The 15,869-nt window shown below is 36.3% G+C and overlaps 2 protein-coding genes across 8 annotated transcripts; both read right to left on the bottom strand.

The window, feature by feature from the left end:
* Window positions 1-614: 614 nt before the first annotated feature.
* On the bottom strand, window positions 615-15,795 carry LOC104890359 (uncharacterized). The gene is made up of 5 exons (XM_057394157.1): window positions 13,963-15,795; window positions 13,310-13,420; window positions 12,560-12,685; window positions 12,223-12,452; window positions 615-2,538 (listed from the first exon to the last, which is right to left on the bottom strand). Exons 1-5 carry the CDS (start codon window positions 15,793-15,795, stop codon window positions 726-728), a joined length of 4,113 nt encoding a protein of 1,370 aa, XP_057250140.1. The 3' UTR covers window positions 615-725.
* Window positions 6,710-15,869, bottom strand: LOC104890357 (probable protein phosphatase 2C 33). Of its 7 annotated transcripts, XM_057394478.1 has the most exons (7): window positions 15,729-15,869; window positions 13,252-13,420; window positions 12,560-12,685; window positions 12,223-12,452; window positions 8,979-9,012; window positions 8,392-8,449; window positions 6,710-7,073 (listed from the first exon to the last, which is right to left on the bottom strand). In XM_057394478.1, the coding sequence occupies exons 2-6, from the start codon at window positions 13,279-13,281 to the stop codon at window positions 8,408-8,410; spliced, it is 462 nt and encodes a 153-aa protein (XP_057250461.1). In that variant the 5' UTR covers window positions 13,282-13,420; window positions 15,729-15,869; the 3' UTR covers window positions 6,710-7,073; window positions 8,392-8,407. The 7 variants fall into 7 exon arrangements, 5 of the variants coding, with proteins under 5 accessions (XP_057250461.1, XP_010674111.1, XP_048499484.1 ...); XM_010675809.4 differs by lacking the exons at window positions 6,710-7,073; window positions 8,392-8,449; window positions 8,979-9,012 and adding an exon at window positions 11,261-11,677 and having other exon boundaries at window positions 13,075-13,420; XM_048643527.2 differs by lacking the exons at window positions 6,710-7,073; window positions 8,392-8,449; window positions 8,979-9,012 and adding an exon at window positions 11,261-11,677.

Genomic DNA, 15,869 nt, shown 5'->3' with positions numbered 1-15,869 from the left:
TGCTAGGAAGGACATAACAAGCAATTGCAGCAGCATCAGACAATTAAGCGGGGCAGATACCATGAAGTATGCAATAAGAAGTTCCCCCCACCAATTTGATAGGTCTTCATATTGCATACTTCATGGGAGCCCCACCAATCTAGCAAAATGTAGTAATTTCCAATTGATCGATTGATCGATCACCACTTGAATGATCAACATGATCAGGAACCAACTGAGAAAAGCTGAGCCACCAGAGACACTGCAAATCTAAGATGATTGTAAGCATCAGAATATAATAGCCCACCAAAGTTTACAAGCTTCCAGTTAGAATCTGAATATGGTCAGAACATGTAACAGGGAAAAGAGAAGAGATTTCAAAATCGGAAACAAGAGAAAAAGCCAGTCAGACAACTCAACTAGAAGACCAAGTGTATGACTCTACAAATCTTTTTGACTTCTCTGTAGCAGTAAGGTAGAAATTATAATGATGGGAAAACATGTGATTTATGAAGAATTTGCAAGCCTCAAAATGCAATCCTTGATTAATAACATAGTGCAAAAGATGAGCACGTTTTATATCTGATGGAATGTACAAAGCTTTCATCTTTTACTTTAGTACTAGAAAATGCAAGTCAAAAGAAAAGGTGAGATCATATGTTAGATAATGTAGATTCTGTGACCAGCAAATCAGAGAATTACAATAAACTACAAATCGTACTATTAAAGGACAAACACCTAACTACTCAGATCTCGAAAAAAATTCGAAGTAAAGCCTTGTCTGAGACACTAAGAGAATGATTAGAGAGTAAACTAACAAATAATGAAGTTGTGTGAGCATCAGCTGCAAAATTTTTGCTTCTCATAGTGCGGACAAGTTCTAAAGCCCTGCTGACATCCTTACCATACAGATAGCCTTTTATAATAGTATTATAGGTGCACTCATTAGGAAGACATCCATTCCACTCCATTTTCTTCAATAGTTCATCAGCATCAGTTAGCAACCCTTTTTTGCAAAACCCTTTGATCATTATGTTGTAGGAATACACATCATGAATCCCTTTTTGTACGAGAAAAGAGAAGAGGTCCATTGCTTCTCCAAGTCGTCCAGCTTCGCACAGGCCATCAATCAAGGTATTGCACGTTATAATATTAGGGAGCACCTTACAGTTTCTCATGTCCTTAAAGAAGTGCACTGCCTCGTCAATCAGTGCACTTTTACATAGGCCATGAAGAAATGAATTATACGTGATTACATTTGGCTTTAGTCCATGATATTTCATTTCCTCGAAAAGCTGTCGTGCATATAAGAGTTGATTGTCCTTGCACAGAGCATCAATTATAGTGTTATACGAGACAACGTCAGGGGATAATCCTTCCAGGCACATCTCTTGAAAAAGGCTAATTGCTTTGTTAAGCCTTTTTGACTTGCAGAATCCATTTATTAAGCTATTGAAGGTGACTACATCTGGTTTGCAGCCATCTTTCGTCATCAAACCCAAAAACCTTTCTGCCTTGTCCATTTGACCACGTAAACAATATCCATCTATCAAAGCATTGTAAGTGATGATATCAGGCACCTGACCTCTTTTAATCATGTATTCAAATATATCCCTTGCTTCCCGAACCTTGCCTTCTTTACAATACATGTCAATCAATATGTTGTAGGTGTCAACATCAGGAGTTATATTGTTTCCCAGCATTTCAGTCAATAACTTCTCAGCATCTTTCCATTGCCCCAAAGAGCACATGCCTCGGATTAAGGTACTATAGGTGACAACATCAGGTTGGATGCCCTTGGTTTTCATCTCCGCAAGAAGGCTGAGGGCCTGAGGTAATAACTTGTCTTTACAAAGACTATCGATGATGGTGCTATAAATCACAACCTCAGGTGTATAATGGCCATGAGACTCCATGTTCCGAAGCAATTTGAGAGCACCAGCATTGTTGCTAGCCCTGCAGAGACCTTTGAACATAATACCGTAGACAGCCAAGTTGGGCTGAAACCCAAGCTTGACAATTTTATCCAACAATTGAACAGCTTGGTCTAAGTGATCAGATTGAACGAGGCCATTAATGATGGTACTAAAGGTGACAATATCAGGTTGATAGCCAAGCTTAATGATGTAAGCGAGAATCGAAAACCCGAAATCAACATGGCCCAAACGACAATAGCAATTAGCCAGAATAGTAAGGGAATAATGATCTGGACGGAGACATGACAGCAACAGCTGTCTATAGAGAGAAATGACAGTGGAAAATGGGGGGTGGGGTTTCATTTTACTCAACGATTTCATGTCATGGAAGAGGGAAACAGCATGTTCAATTTTAGTAAACCCTAATTTACATTGTTGTTTCATAGATCTGAGCAAAAATCGAGGGTCATCATCATCAACATCAAAATCTGTTGTACAATTGGAGTAATTTCGAAAGCCAAGTAAGAAATTGTGGGAATTATAAACAGAAGTACGAACAAGATTACCTTCAGCTCCACAAATGGAAGAGAGAGAAAGAAGAGCAGCAGCAGCGAACTTAGATTCTCCCCTCATCTTCACTATTCTTTAACTTCACTGAGCAACAGCAATAGCAACACAACACACCTAATTTCCGGCTTTACTCCATCCTCATTCAAATTCAATGTAGTCCCTGATTTTTTTAAAAATGATAAAAGCGTGAAAGTCACCGCAAATTAGATGGCGAGTCTACCATCTAAGAATGCGTTCTTGTCAACTTAAAAAATTAAGTTTATAATAAGTTCCAATCAGGTCTAATAAGGTCCAATAAGTTTCAATTAGGTGCAATAAGTTTCAATCAGGTGTAATAAGTTTCAATCAGGTCTAATAAGGTCCAATAAGTTCCAATCAGTCTAATAAAGTTCAATAAGGTCCAAATAGTCAATGTTCAATAAACATTTGTATTATTGTCCATTATTTTATTATTCATAATTTCATATCACTATTAGCTGATTATGTTATTATTAGAATTTTAATTAAAGTACCACAATGATTATATAGTATTATACTTGTATTAGTGTCTATTATTTTATTAAATATTTATATTATTGTCTAATATTTTATTATTCATATTACTATTAGCTGATTATGTTATTATTAGAATTGTTTATTAAAGTACCACAATGTATAGTATTATACTTGTATTATTGTCTATTATTTGATTATTCATATTACTATTAGCTTATTATATTATTATTAATACGAAATTAAACCTTACGATTATGACTTACTTGCTTATGTAATGTAATAGAGTAATATTACTCAATAGAGGACCCAAAAAAAAACGCTCCTTGAATCGTTCTCGACCCGAAACCGCAACCCCAAAGAACACTATTTTCCTCTTCGAAAAATCCACGAAAAAAATCCGAGAGGTGTTGAAGGTGGATGAGTGAAAATTGATGGGTGATTATGATTTGGTGACTTCTTGTTTGTGACTCTAATGGAATGTTGGAGAAAATCTAAAACAAAAATAACAGAAGGAAGGAAGGAGAAGAAATGAATGAAGGCAGGCTTTGTTTTGGCTACTGTGATATACGAGATTTTTTTCTCTTTCTTTTTTTTTCTTTTTTTTTTCTCCCTCCTTTATAATAATGCATAATATGTAATTGGGTACAAGTAACAAGTGAGAGATGAAAATAGAGTGAGAGATAAGGAGTTAATGCATTCTACTACTTTCAAGTACATGAAAGTGGAGTGAGAATTTTTCATATGTGCCAATTTTAACTTGTTAGGATTAAATGTTAATCAACTTTTAATTTTCTACTAGTGCTTTATAAAATCAAAACAAGACTATTAGATATATTAGTGGTGAAAGTTATGAATAGGCAAATATATAAATAGTACATTTTTTTTGTTAAATTATTTATCATAAGAGATAATTAATAATAATTATTTTTTTAAAGGACGAATTTCAATAATTATTACTTCATAATAAATTTTGCTCGGTAGTATTTACGTTAGGGGTAATATTTATGTTATTAATTGTCAATTTTTTTGTCTAATAAGGTCAAATAAGTTTCAATCAGGTCCAATAAAGTCTAATAAGTTTCAATCGGGTCCAATAAGGTCTAATAAGTTTCAATCAGGGCCAATAAGGTCTAATAAGTTTCAATCAGGTCAATAAGTTCCAATCAGGTCCGATAAGTTCCAATCAGGTTCAATTAGGTCCAATAAGTTGAATCAGGTTTAATAAGTTCAGTTCAGGTTCAATAAGTTCAGTTCAGATAAGTTCAGGGCCAATAAGTTGAAGAGAATGCACCCTAAATGGTGCATACCGTTCAATACAATGAACAAAACAACATCCTCAATGAATAAACTAAGCAAAAGAACAAAAAAATAACACATGAGATTCAATGAACATCTAAGTCAGCAATGAACAGCAAGAAAAAAGATGAATAATATCTAATAAACAACCACCCAATCTAATGAACAGACAAAGAAAACACAATGAACAGAGAAATATCTGCAATAAACAAACTGGTTAAAATAAAGGTAAAGGTTAATAAAAGAGAATCATCGAGATCGATGTTCATTGGAGAACAGTTGATGTACATTAGTTTCACATGTTCATTGAAGAGCAGTTGATGTACATTAGTTTCACGCGTTTTATGTTTTTTGGGTTGTGTTTTGGCTTTAATGGTAGACACGAGTCCACCATCTACCAATTGGGCTTAAGATATTTGGAACTAATGAAGTGCTAAACGAATTTGTTTTTTGTGGAATAAGCAAAATAGATTTAATAACAAGATTGGATATATACTTCCTCCATTTAAAACTAGTTGGATCATTTCATGATTTCACGGTTGTCGATACTTGGTTTCAAACATTAATATCTTTAATTATTAATAAGTAGCAATTATAAAAAGTTGGTATAAAAGAAATATATACATTGATATGAATCTAATAAGATTCTATATGACTACATTTTTCCTAAAATATAAATCACCACATAGTGTAAGATGTAAATAGTAAACCATACGCAAATTATGCAACTATTTCGTAACGGATGAAGTATAAGATTACATATTAAAGACATTATTTAACATATTTTTTAAACTTACATTAAGACAAATATAACAAGATCTCTCATATTTCGTGTAATCGGATGGAAAGTTCGACTACCTAGAAAATTGCAATGCCAATGAAATATTACTTCCTTGTTACTATAAATAATTTTTTGGTGGAGTATGAAACACTTATAAGTTGCCCTCTACAATTTCTAGGAAGTGGCACAACCATCTGTCTACCACATAACTAGATTGGAGAGTATCAAAACAACTAACTAGTACAAAAAATTCTAGTGGTTTTTTTTCCCCAACCAAGAAATCCTCTCCAAGCGTCTCTCTCAGCAAATAAAGCAACCCAGGGGCTCGCCGACCACCTGAGCCGCTTGGGTACGGTGGTCGTCGAGCCCCCTACCCCTCCTACTTTTATCGTTTTATCATTTTATCATTTTTTTAGTTCTAGTTGTCTTCCTCGTTTGAATTTCTTCTGGTTGTCATTGCATGGTACGACTTTCGTCGCCGGCAAGTTTGGGATTTCCACCTCCCTCCTACCCAGTCTCGTTTGTTGGGCGTCCCCTCCCCCTCCCCTGTCACTTCGTCGAGCATCCCCTCCCCTTCCCCTATGTTAGTTCGTCGGGACTCCCCTCCCCTTCCCCTGGTTTCACTAGTTAGTTGGGCTTCCCTTTCCCCCCTCTCTTGTTCGAGTTCTTCAGTTGTCATGTCACCATCCCCTATTCGAGTTCTTCAGTTTAGTCCCCCTTTGTTGGTTTATTTTTGTTTCTCGGGCATCCCCTTCCTCCAAGTCCTTGGTCTTCCCATTCCCCTTCCCCTAGTTCTAAGGTTAGTGTTCTTTTTCACAGTATGTGTGGTTGTTCTCATAGTTAGTGTAAGTTGGTTCTTTAGAGTTGTTAAGCTATAGTTTGTTGTTGGTTATGACAATTGAAAAATGTTTGTCAATTGGATAAGGGATGGTGGTGTAATGTTGTAGTAATAAAATTTGTAGTTTATTTGAAATCTTTGATGCAGGAATGGTGAATCACGAGGGTGTGAAGTGTACTTGTGGTCGAAGCGTTGATCGATGTTCATGGTTGGACCTTGTGTTTTCTGGTTTTAAAAACCGAAGGTGTGTTCGAGAGCTCACCATGATTAGCTTTGTTTTTCGCTTGACAATGACCTTTATAGTCTTTGCCGTGAAAAATTTTAATTTGCAGGCAGCACTCCAGTTTCATCTGCCGTATTTCAGCAAACTGGAACGTAACTCCTCATCAGATCATGAGCCAAGAATCCAAAGCGTCAGAATTTCGTTGGAATTGCTCATGCGACGAGATGCAATTCTTGCGTTTGGTTGTTCGTTGTCCGACTTGTGAACGACACTCGCTTCTCCTACCACTTTCATCCGTCATCAGAATTTGACTCCAATAGCCTAATCATCGACCAACGATGCACTCCTTTATAGGCGATTCTCTATCGTTTTTACTTGTTTTTGTTTTTTAAGGCATGAAAGAGCTCATAAAGCTCCTTTAGGGTTTTCTTTGTTTATATTTGATTGTATTAGTATTAGGATGTACTTGTTGTTTAATTAATGTACGATTTCTCAATATCATAAAACAAAAATAACTAGAATGCTTTCCACTTCCATGTTTTTGGTTATAAACCAAACAGCTGTACAATCTTTGATAATTGGGGAATATTGACCTCATAAGTCATAACACAAAACCTGTAACACCCCCACGACTCCTCCTTTTATAAACTAGGAGAAATTGCGGGAGTTGTTATGCCACGCATGATAATACGTAAGGCTAATCAGATAATACAGCGGAAGTCTTTTAAAATAAACTGAAAATACTTTAATACAATAGAAATAAGAAAGTATGTAAATGAATTAGAAACTCCGAGACTATCCCATACTAGTCCCATCTTCAAAAGTCAAACCTTGACCCCATTGGTCAAGTAAAGTCAAATATAAAAATTAAGATAACTTAAATAATAAAGTACTCGTGCACTGAAAACTCCCATCCGGATGCTTATGATTTCCATGCACATCAAGAACTTGTACCTGCAACTTCTTCTCTAAACTCTGCTCACCAAATGGATCATCACAGGGTTGTTGAGGAAAAACAACAACCAAAAGAAAACAAGAAACACATACATCAGCAACGCTGAGTACACAACACAACAAACTAATGCGAATAATAATGCATGCAATCCTCAATCACTTCGGCTTGCTCTTCTTATGACTCTACATGCAACAAGCATATAACTGTACTTACTAAATACTTTCTTTTAATATTATTTGACAATGAACGGGCACCGTCCTCCTCTTGGAATCATACGGGCTACTATTACTTGTGTAAGAGATCCCACACCTCTTACTAAAGTTCCATGAACTTTAAATAACTTGACTCGAGAATTTTAAGCTTGTTAGTAATGAAGGAGGGTGAGAGTGAGCCTCTAGACTCAACATCTCAGAGATAAAGAGTACGAGTGACGCCTAGTCCACTCATAAATCTTGATAATTGGAATTCCATAAACTTGCTTGATAAAATAAAAGCATTAACATCGTCATGCTAAGCTATATGCAGGAGTATAGTTTCACACTAACTCCCCCCTTATGTTCAATACTCATGGGGGATCCATCCCAAGAGTTTTATTGCCAAAGCCCATTATGTGAGACACATTCACAATAATACATCTAGCAAATAAATTAATTTCTTATCTTTCTTTAACAAGTGAATGCAACAAACACCATAGTTAACTCAATTCTAAATTCTTTGAGACCTTGCTCATCTTATTACCTTTAATGACTCCATGAGTCCTTTTTCTTACTTTCTTAAGGATCCATGATCCAATCAATTGAGTCCTTGCTCAATGATTAAACTACTTGTGAGACCTTGCTCAATACTTTAACTTGTGAGACCTTGCTCAATAACTTGATAACTTGTGAGACCTTGCTCATAATATATAACTTCTATGAGACCTTGCTCAAAATATAAACTTCTAATGAGACCATGCTCAATAAAATATATAACTTCTAATGAGACCATGCTCAATAAAATATATAACTCAATGAGACCATGCTAATATATATATAACCTCAATGAGACCATGCTCAATAAAATATATAACCTCAAATGAGACCATGCTCAATAAAATATTCATAGGCAAGCCATAACTTCAAGAGTAACTTTAATAACTTTAATCATGCTCAAAAGCAATAATCATCAATCACATGCTTTTCAAATATAGGAATAACTAAAAGTTCCATTCCTAATCTCCTTTCTAAGTTCTCAACATTTACTCAAACAATTTCAAGGCATAAGCCTCTCCTTACTCCTCATGCTCAATAAATTATATATCCTTTGAAACTACTAAAGTCAAGGTCAAAGTGTATGTACCTTGATTACACAAAAATCAACAGTCAAAAGTTTGACTGGCTTTAATTATTCTTGAAACCTACCAACAATAAAGTACTATCAATTAGTACTTCCAACAACAATTCAAAGCTACTAATAAATAAAAATCAGCATTTTAAATAAATAATAAAGCTGATTTTTCCTTAAAAAAAAGCTTTAAAAACTATTTTAAAGTCATAACTTGAAAACCTTTACTAGTAGGCAAAACCCACTACAAACTAATACTTAAAACTTCATAAAAACTACTAATTTACTTAATAAATTACTGCTGAAAATATTAAATAATAATAACAATTTTTTTTTTTTTTTACAAGTGGTTCAAAAACCACAAATCTGAAAAACTAACCCAACCGGCGCCACCACAAGCACCACCCCACCACCACTGACGCGACGGTGGCAGCGGCGCTCGTGCCCATCGCCGGTCACCTACTGCTGGCCGGCAGTGGCCGCTTTCCCGACGGAGCTCGCCGGCGAACCACCACCGTGGTGGCCGGAATTCGCCAACAAAGAGAGGGCGAGAAGAGAGAAAAATATGGAAGAAACCCCAAAAATTTCAGAAAAATCATTACCTCTTTGCTTCCCTTTGATATTTGCAAGATCTTCCTATAAATTTCAAAAACAAAACTAGATTAGAAGCTAGAATTATTGAAGAGGATTACTTGAAAAACTTACTTGAGGAAGAACAAAGGTTTGAGAGGAAAAACCCACTTACTCCTTTTTGAGAAATGGTGGCTAGTGAAGAAGATGGAAAAAGATGGGAAACTTTAGGTTTTCCCCTTTTTATAGTGGTAGTCATTTTGTGTAAAAGACAAAATCCCTTACTCATCAAATTGCCAAAATAATTTGATGATAATTTCCAAAATAATCTTCCTACTAATATTAATAAAATACTTTCTTGAAAATACTAAAATACTTCTTTGTGGAAATACTCAAATACTCTTTTGGTAAAATGACCAAAATACCCTTCTACTCTTAAATACTGAAATTAAATAGCTTTAATAATTAAATATAATTAAAACTATTTAATTAAATATCTTAAAAATATGGGGGATTACAAAACCCTCACTCACTGATAAGGAACATGAATAGTAGTAAATTAATACAAGACGATCTTATCCTTCCTCAAGTATACTACTAACTTCTGGCAGGTTTTGTGGCTACTAAAAAAGCACTACTCTAACATGAAGGAAACATCTTTCTCCTAAAATTACCGCTAGAATTCAACTCATATGTCATTTCTTCCAATCATTCAAATATGTTAGTACATTGTATGAACTATCAACAGGTAAAAATGTCGTATACGCACATCTTGGCAAGACAACAAAATTCGATTGATTTAACATTTGTGAACAGAGAACTAAAACAAACAATGCTGCTTCGCTCACAGTTCACATAAGTCATTTGACATTTTACCTCTTCATTCTTTCAACATTAGATTTAGTGTTTTCAAGAAGTGGATAGTTCTACAGACCCGGATCACATTGCATACAACAACAGAATATCCATCTCATAGAATTAAGTTGCAGGATAGCACTAAAGTAAATCAATGATATTATCACCATAATGCACAATAATAAAGTAATGTAATTGGCGACTCCTTGTGTCCAACTCTCACACAATGCTCCATTTCTCTCATGTTTTTCATATGGTTATAATTTTACAAAAAGCTAATGAAGGCCTACAATAATACACCCAACTACCATTAAGAATTTCTTCTTTGGACAAAAAACAAGCAAGAGGCGCTGTTCTTTGGAAGATCTATCTTGTGTATGGTATTGCGATTCGTAGGCTCGTGCCTCTTTTGAAAGAAGTACAGAGAAGTGGGATAATCCAACTAATCTTGCTTGTACAATGGAAAGAGCCACCGGTTTATCTGGTTCATAGTGTCAAAATAAGGCCGCATCATATCGTATCGCCCATGCCGTAAATGTTTTCAAATCTACCGAACCGTTATTACCCGCATAGTAAAGGTGTAAAAAAAACCGCGTTTTAGGCGAGTTATAGGGATATCTCATGGTCTAAGCCGATATCTGGCGATACGACAACCGCATCATCCCCGTTCCCGCGACCGTAACCAAAACCGAATTTTCGAACTATGATCTGGTTTGCTAGGAAGGACATAACAAGCTATTGCAGCAGCATCAGACAATTAAGTGGGGTAGATACCATGAAGTATGCAATAAGAAGCCCCCCCCCCCCCCCCACCAATTTGATAGGTCATATATTGACTTAAAGTCTTCCCAAAAGACGTTGTAAATTACTACATTTTGCTAGATTACTACGGTGGACTTTTTCTTTGCACCAGAACGGTTGTAATAATGTACATTCTGCATTCATTACTCACGGTTGACAATGAGGGTTTGTTCTCTCCGATATAAAACAGCTGAACTGAACTGAAGTGAATTGAACTAAATTGAATTGAACTGAACAACTTGAAAATCTAGAAGAAAATGTATCATCAATGGCATTGTAAGTGTAGGTTTTAGTTAACGTACTTCAGTGAACTGGTCATTCAAAAGGCAGCCAGAAGAACTTCGACCTCATCACCCCACAAAAATGTTGAGACTTCCAACTTCACCCTACTAGCTGTGACATATGACCTCTCTAATCTGGTTTCCTCCAAAACGGTGATTCTCTTATGCAAGAAAACTTTCATGTCCACTATCAGCACTATGCATCTAGAATTCTACTACACAATCCGTGCATCTCATGATTCTAATCTTTCCTTTTCTGCTTTTGAGCCAGATGTGGGCTTTTGCTAGAGTTGCTTGATTAGTAGGCCAGATGGGGAAAGTGAAAGTAGTTTCGTTTAGTACGAGATCGAGCGAGTCTCTTTCTTGCTTAGAAATAGTTTACTACAAAACTATAATGAGCACATAGATTATATTAAATCATGACAGTAAAACTTGAGAGGCTAGTACCTTACTACTTGATGATGCCATGACATTCTACTTTACAAATGAAATCACATGAATTTTGATGTCTAAACTCTGTATTTAAGCGAGTTTAGTCTTCCATGACCTTCAAATTTATTGGAACCGGACCACTCATAAGTCATAACAATAGAGTTGAAAATTTGAACATCATGTATCACATAATTTAACCAGCAATTATAGGCTGATTGATTTTCTCCACACAAGAAAAGGAACTAGGTACTTGAAGCAAAACTAATTGAGGCGACTCTTCCAATTGATAGATTGATTGATCACCGCTTGAATGATCAACATGATCAAGAACCCAACTGAGAAAAACTGAGCCACCAGAGACACTGCAAATCTAAGATGATTGTAAGCATCAGAATATAATAGCCTACCAAAGTTTACAAGCTTTCAGTTAGAATCTGAATATGGTCAGAACTCAGAACATGTAACAGGGAAAAGAGAGAAGAGATTTCAAAACCAGAAACAAGAGAAAAAGCCAGTCAGACAAGTCAACTAGAAGACCAAGCTTATGAGACTACAAATCTTTTTGACTTCTCTTTGACCTCCGAACTTGACATCTCCAAGTGCAAGGCAGATGAAACTGAATTACATGATTGGAATTATCAAAGCTATATTGAAAACAAACTGATGCCCCTTCAATATTGTGTAGTGAAATTAAAATGCAGATCCTACATTCCCTCTAAAGGATCACATACCAAGATGCTATTTTCTGATGCAATAGAGTTCAGAAATAACCAGAGGGCATTGTAAAAAAAAAAAGGAAGGACAAACTCATCCCAGTCAGAATTTGGGTATGAGGAAAATACCCAAATCAGCTAGAGAAAACAAACATTCACAAAGCAGGGGAAGAAGGGTATGAGGAAAAAAAAACCTTTCTTCAAGCATAGCAGAACCCTCTTCAAATAACTCCTCCACAGCTCCCACAGCAGAAAGCTTTGATGATTTGCTTGCTAGATTGTGAGATTTCTTTCCAAATATCAGTCCGCTCAGTCCATGGTGCTTCTTTTGTGGCAGTGGAGGTAAGACAGGATGCACAGATGGAATAATGTCAACAACTAAGCAAGTTGTATCATCCTTTAGACCCCTTGACCTTAAGGCTTCCTGTACAGCGTCCAATTTAGCAAAGTTCAAATCTATGTAATCCCTATGTTATTTAACCAAAGTATATAGCTAAAAGGCGTTAAGCTTAGCAGTGAAAGTAAAGCAACCTTAACAACCAACTTTGCGGCAAGATCAGCTGGAAGTCCTCGACAAGCTTTTGCAGCAGCATCAGATGATAAAGTATCCCAGATACCATCAGAAGCAATAACAAGTCTTCCACCAGCATCAGAGAGCTGAAAGCACTTGATGTTAATTATCTCAGGTAAATTTCAAATAAAAAGGTCAGTGATGGCTCAGAACACACTAATGACTCACTTTCACTTGTTTAACATGTGGTACAGGGACAATAAACTCCCCTACGTTCGTATCACCAATTGACCTAGAATCCTACTACACAATCCGTGCATCTCATGATTCTAATCTTTCCTTTTCTGCTTTTGAGCCCAATGTGGCTTTTTGCTAGAGTTGCTTGATTAGTAGGCCAGGTGGGGAAAGTGAAAATAGTTTTGTTTAGTACGAGATCGGGCGAGTCTCTTTCTTGCTTAGAAATAGTTTACTACAAAACTATAACGAGCACATAGATTATATTGAATCATGGCAGTAAAAATTGAGAGGCTAGTACCTTACTACTTGATGATGCCATGGCATTCTACTTTACATATGAAATCACATGAATTTTGATGTCTAGGTCTGTATTTAAGCGAGTTTAGTCTTCCATGACCTTCAAATTTATTGGGACCGGACCACTCATAAGTCATAACAATAGAGTTGAAAATTTGAACATCATGTATCACATAACTTGACAAGCAATTATAGGCTGATTGATCATTCTCCACACAAGAAAAGGAACTAGGTACTTGAAGCAAAACTAATTGAGGCGACTCTTCCAATTGATCAATTGATTGATCACCGCTTGAATGATCAACATGATCAGGAACCAACTGAGAAAAGCTGGGCCACCAGAGACACTGCAAATCTAATATGATTGTAAGCATCAGAATATAATAGCCTACCAAAGTTTACAAGCTTCCAGTTAGAATCTGAATATGGTCAGAACATGTAACAGGGAAAAGAGAGAAGAGATTTCAAAACCGGAAACAAGAGAAAAAGCCACTCAGAAAACTCAACTAGAGACCAAGCATATGAGACTACAAATCTTTTTGACTTCTCTTTGACCTCCGAATTTGGAGTATCCTACTTTCACGTAATTCATAGGGTTCAACAAGGTAGAAGTGAGAATGATGGGAAAACATGTGATTCATGAAGAATTTGCAAGCCTCAAAATGCAATCCTTGATTAATAACATAGTGCAAAAGATGAGCACGTTTTATATCTGATGGAATGTACAAAGCTTTCATCTTTTACTTTAGTACTAGAAAATGCAAGTCAAAAGAAAAGGTGAGATCATTATGTTAGATAATGTAAATTCTGTGACCAGCAAATCAGAGAATTAGAATAAACTACAAATTGTATTATTAAAGGCCAAACACCTAACTACTCAGATCTCGAAAAAATTTCGAAGTAGAGCCTTGTCTGAGACACTAAGAGAATGATTAGAGAGTAAACTAACAAATAATGAAGTTGTGTGAGCATCAGCTGCAAAATTTTTGCTTCTCATAGTGCGGACAAGTTCTAAAGCCTTGCTGATATCCTTACCATACAGATACCCTTTTATAATAGTATTATAGGTGCACTCATTAGGAAGACATCCATTCCACTCCATTTTCTTCAATAGTTCATCAGCATCAGTTAACAACCCTTTTTTGCAAAACCCTTTGATCATTATGTTGTAGGAATACACATTATGAAGCCCTTTTTCTACAAGAAAAGAGAAGAGGTCCATTGCTTCTCCAAATCGTCCAGCTTCGCACAGGCCATCAATCAAGGTATTGCACGTTATAATATTAGGGAGAACCTCACAGTTTCTCATGTCCTTAAAGAAGTGCACTGCCTCGTCAATCAGTGCACTTTTACATAGGCCATGAAGAAATGAATTATACGTGAATACATCTGGCTTTAGTCCATGATATTTCATTTCCTCGAAAAGCTGTCGTGCATATAAGAGTTGATTGTCCTTGCACAGAGCATCAATTATAGTGTTATACGAGACAACATTAGGGGATAATCCTTCAAGGCACATCTCTTGAAAAAGGCTAATTGCTTTGTTAAGCCTTTTTGACTTGCAGAATCCATTTATTAAGCTACTGAAGGTGACTACATCTGGTTTGCAGCCATCTTTCATCATCAAACCCAAAAACCTTTCTGCCTTGTCCATTTGACCACGTAAACAATATCCATCTATCAAAGCATTGTAAGTGATGATATTAGGCACCTGACCTCTTTTAATCATGTATTCAAATATATCCCTTGCTTCCCCAACCTTGCCTTCTTTACAATACATGTCAATCAATATGTTGTAGGTGTAAACACCAGGAGTTATATTGTTTCCCAACATTTCAGTCAACAACTTCTCAGCATCTTTCCATTGCCCCAAAGAGCACATGCCTCGGATTAAGGTACTATAGGTGACAACATCAGGTTGGATGCCCTTGGTTTTCATCTCCGCAAGAAGGCTGAGGGCCTGAGGTAATAACTTGTCTTTACAAAGACTATCGATGATGGTGTTATAAATCACAACATTAGGTGTATAATGGCCATGAGACTCCATGTTCCGAAGCAGTTTGAGAGCACCGGCATTGTTGCTAGCCCTGCAGAGACCTTTGAACATAGTACCGTAGACAACCAAGTCGGGCTGAAACCCAAGCTTGACAATTTTATTCAACAATTCAACAGCTTGGTCTAAGTGGTCGGATTGAACGAGGCCATTAATGATGGTACTAAAGGTGACAATATCAGGTTGATAGCCAAGCTTAATTATGTAAGCGAGAATCGAAAACCCGAAATTAACATGGCCCAAACGACAATAGCAATTAGCCAGAATATTAAGGGAATAATGATCTGGACGGAGACATGACAGCAGCAACTGTCTATGGAGAGAAATGACAGTGGAAAACGGGGGGTGGGGTTTCATTTTACACATTGCAGTAAACAGCTGACTAAAATCAATTATGGAAGGAAGAGGACTCAATGATTTCATGTCATGGAAGAGGGAAACAACATGTTCAATTTTAATAAACCCTAATTTACATTGTTGTTTCATAGATCTGAGCAACAATCGAGAGTCATCAACAGCAACATCTGTTGTACAGTTGGAGTAATTTCGAAAGCCAAGAAAGAAATTGTGGGAATTATAAACAGAAGTACGAACAAGATTACCTTCAGCTCCACAAATGGAAGAGAGAGAAAGAAGAGCAGCAGCACCGAGCTTAGACTCTCCCCTCATCTTCACTCGTTTAACTTCACTGAGCTTTCTGAGCAAGAGCAACACAACACACCTAATTTCTGCCTTTACTCCAT

This window comes from Beta vulgaris, chromosome 4 (genome assembly GCF_026745355.1).
Source record: "Beta vulgaris subsp. vulgaris cultivar EL10 chromosome 4, EL10.2, whole genome shotgun sequence".
NCBI classification, from domain to species: Eukaryota; Viridiplantae; Streptophyta; class Magnoliopsida; order Caryophyllales; family Amaranthaceae; genus Beta; species Beta vulgaris.
This window is presented reverse-complemented; position numbering and strand designations above follow the sequence as displayed.

What these genes read in the sequence shown, in the direction of transcription:
- LOC104890359 (XM_057394157.1), bottom strand. Translation starts at nt 15,795, where the DNA reads ATGAGGGGAGAGTCTAAGCTCGGTGCTGCTGCTCTTCTTTCTCTCTCT. An exon ending in AGGCTCTACTTCGAAATTTT is followed by an intron (nt 13,421 to 13,962) that starts TTCGAGATCTGA and finishes TTAGATTTGCAG; the next exon opens with TGTCTCTGGTGGCCCAGCTT. An exon ending in CCGCAAAGTTGGTTGTTAAG is followed by an intron (nt 12,453 to 12,559) that starts GTTGCTTTACTT and finishes GACGCTGTACAG; the next exon opens with GAAGCCTTAAGGTCAAGGGG.
- LOC104890357 (XM_048643527.2), bottom strand. Translation starts at nt 13,281, where the DNA reads ATGATCAATCAGCCTATAATTGCTTGTCAA. An exon ending in AGCCTATAATTGCTTGTCAA is followed by an intron (nt 12,686 to 13,251) that starts GTTATGTGATAC and finishes AAGTGCTTTCAG; the next exon opens with CTCTCTGATGCTGGTGGAAG. An exon ending in CCGCAAAGTTGGTTGTTAAG is followed by an intron (nt 12,453 to 12,559) that starts GTTGCTTTACTT and finishes GACGCTGTACAG; the next exon opens with GAAGCCTTAAGGTCAAGGGG.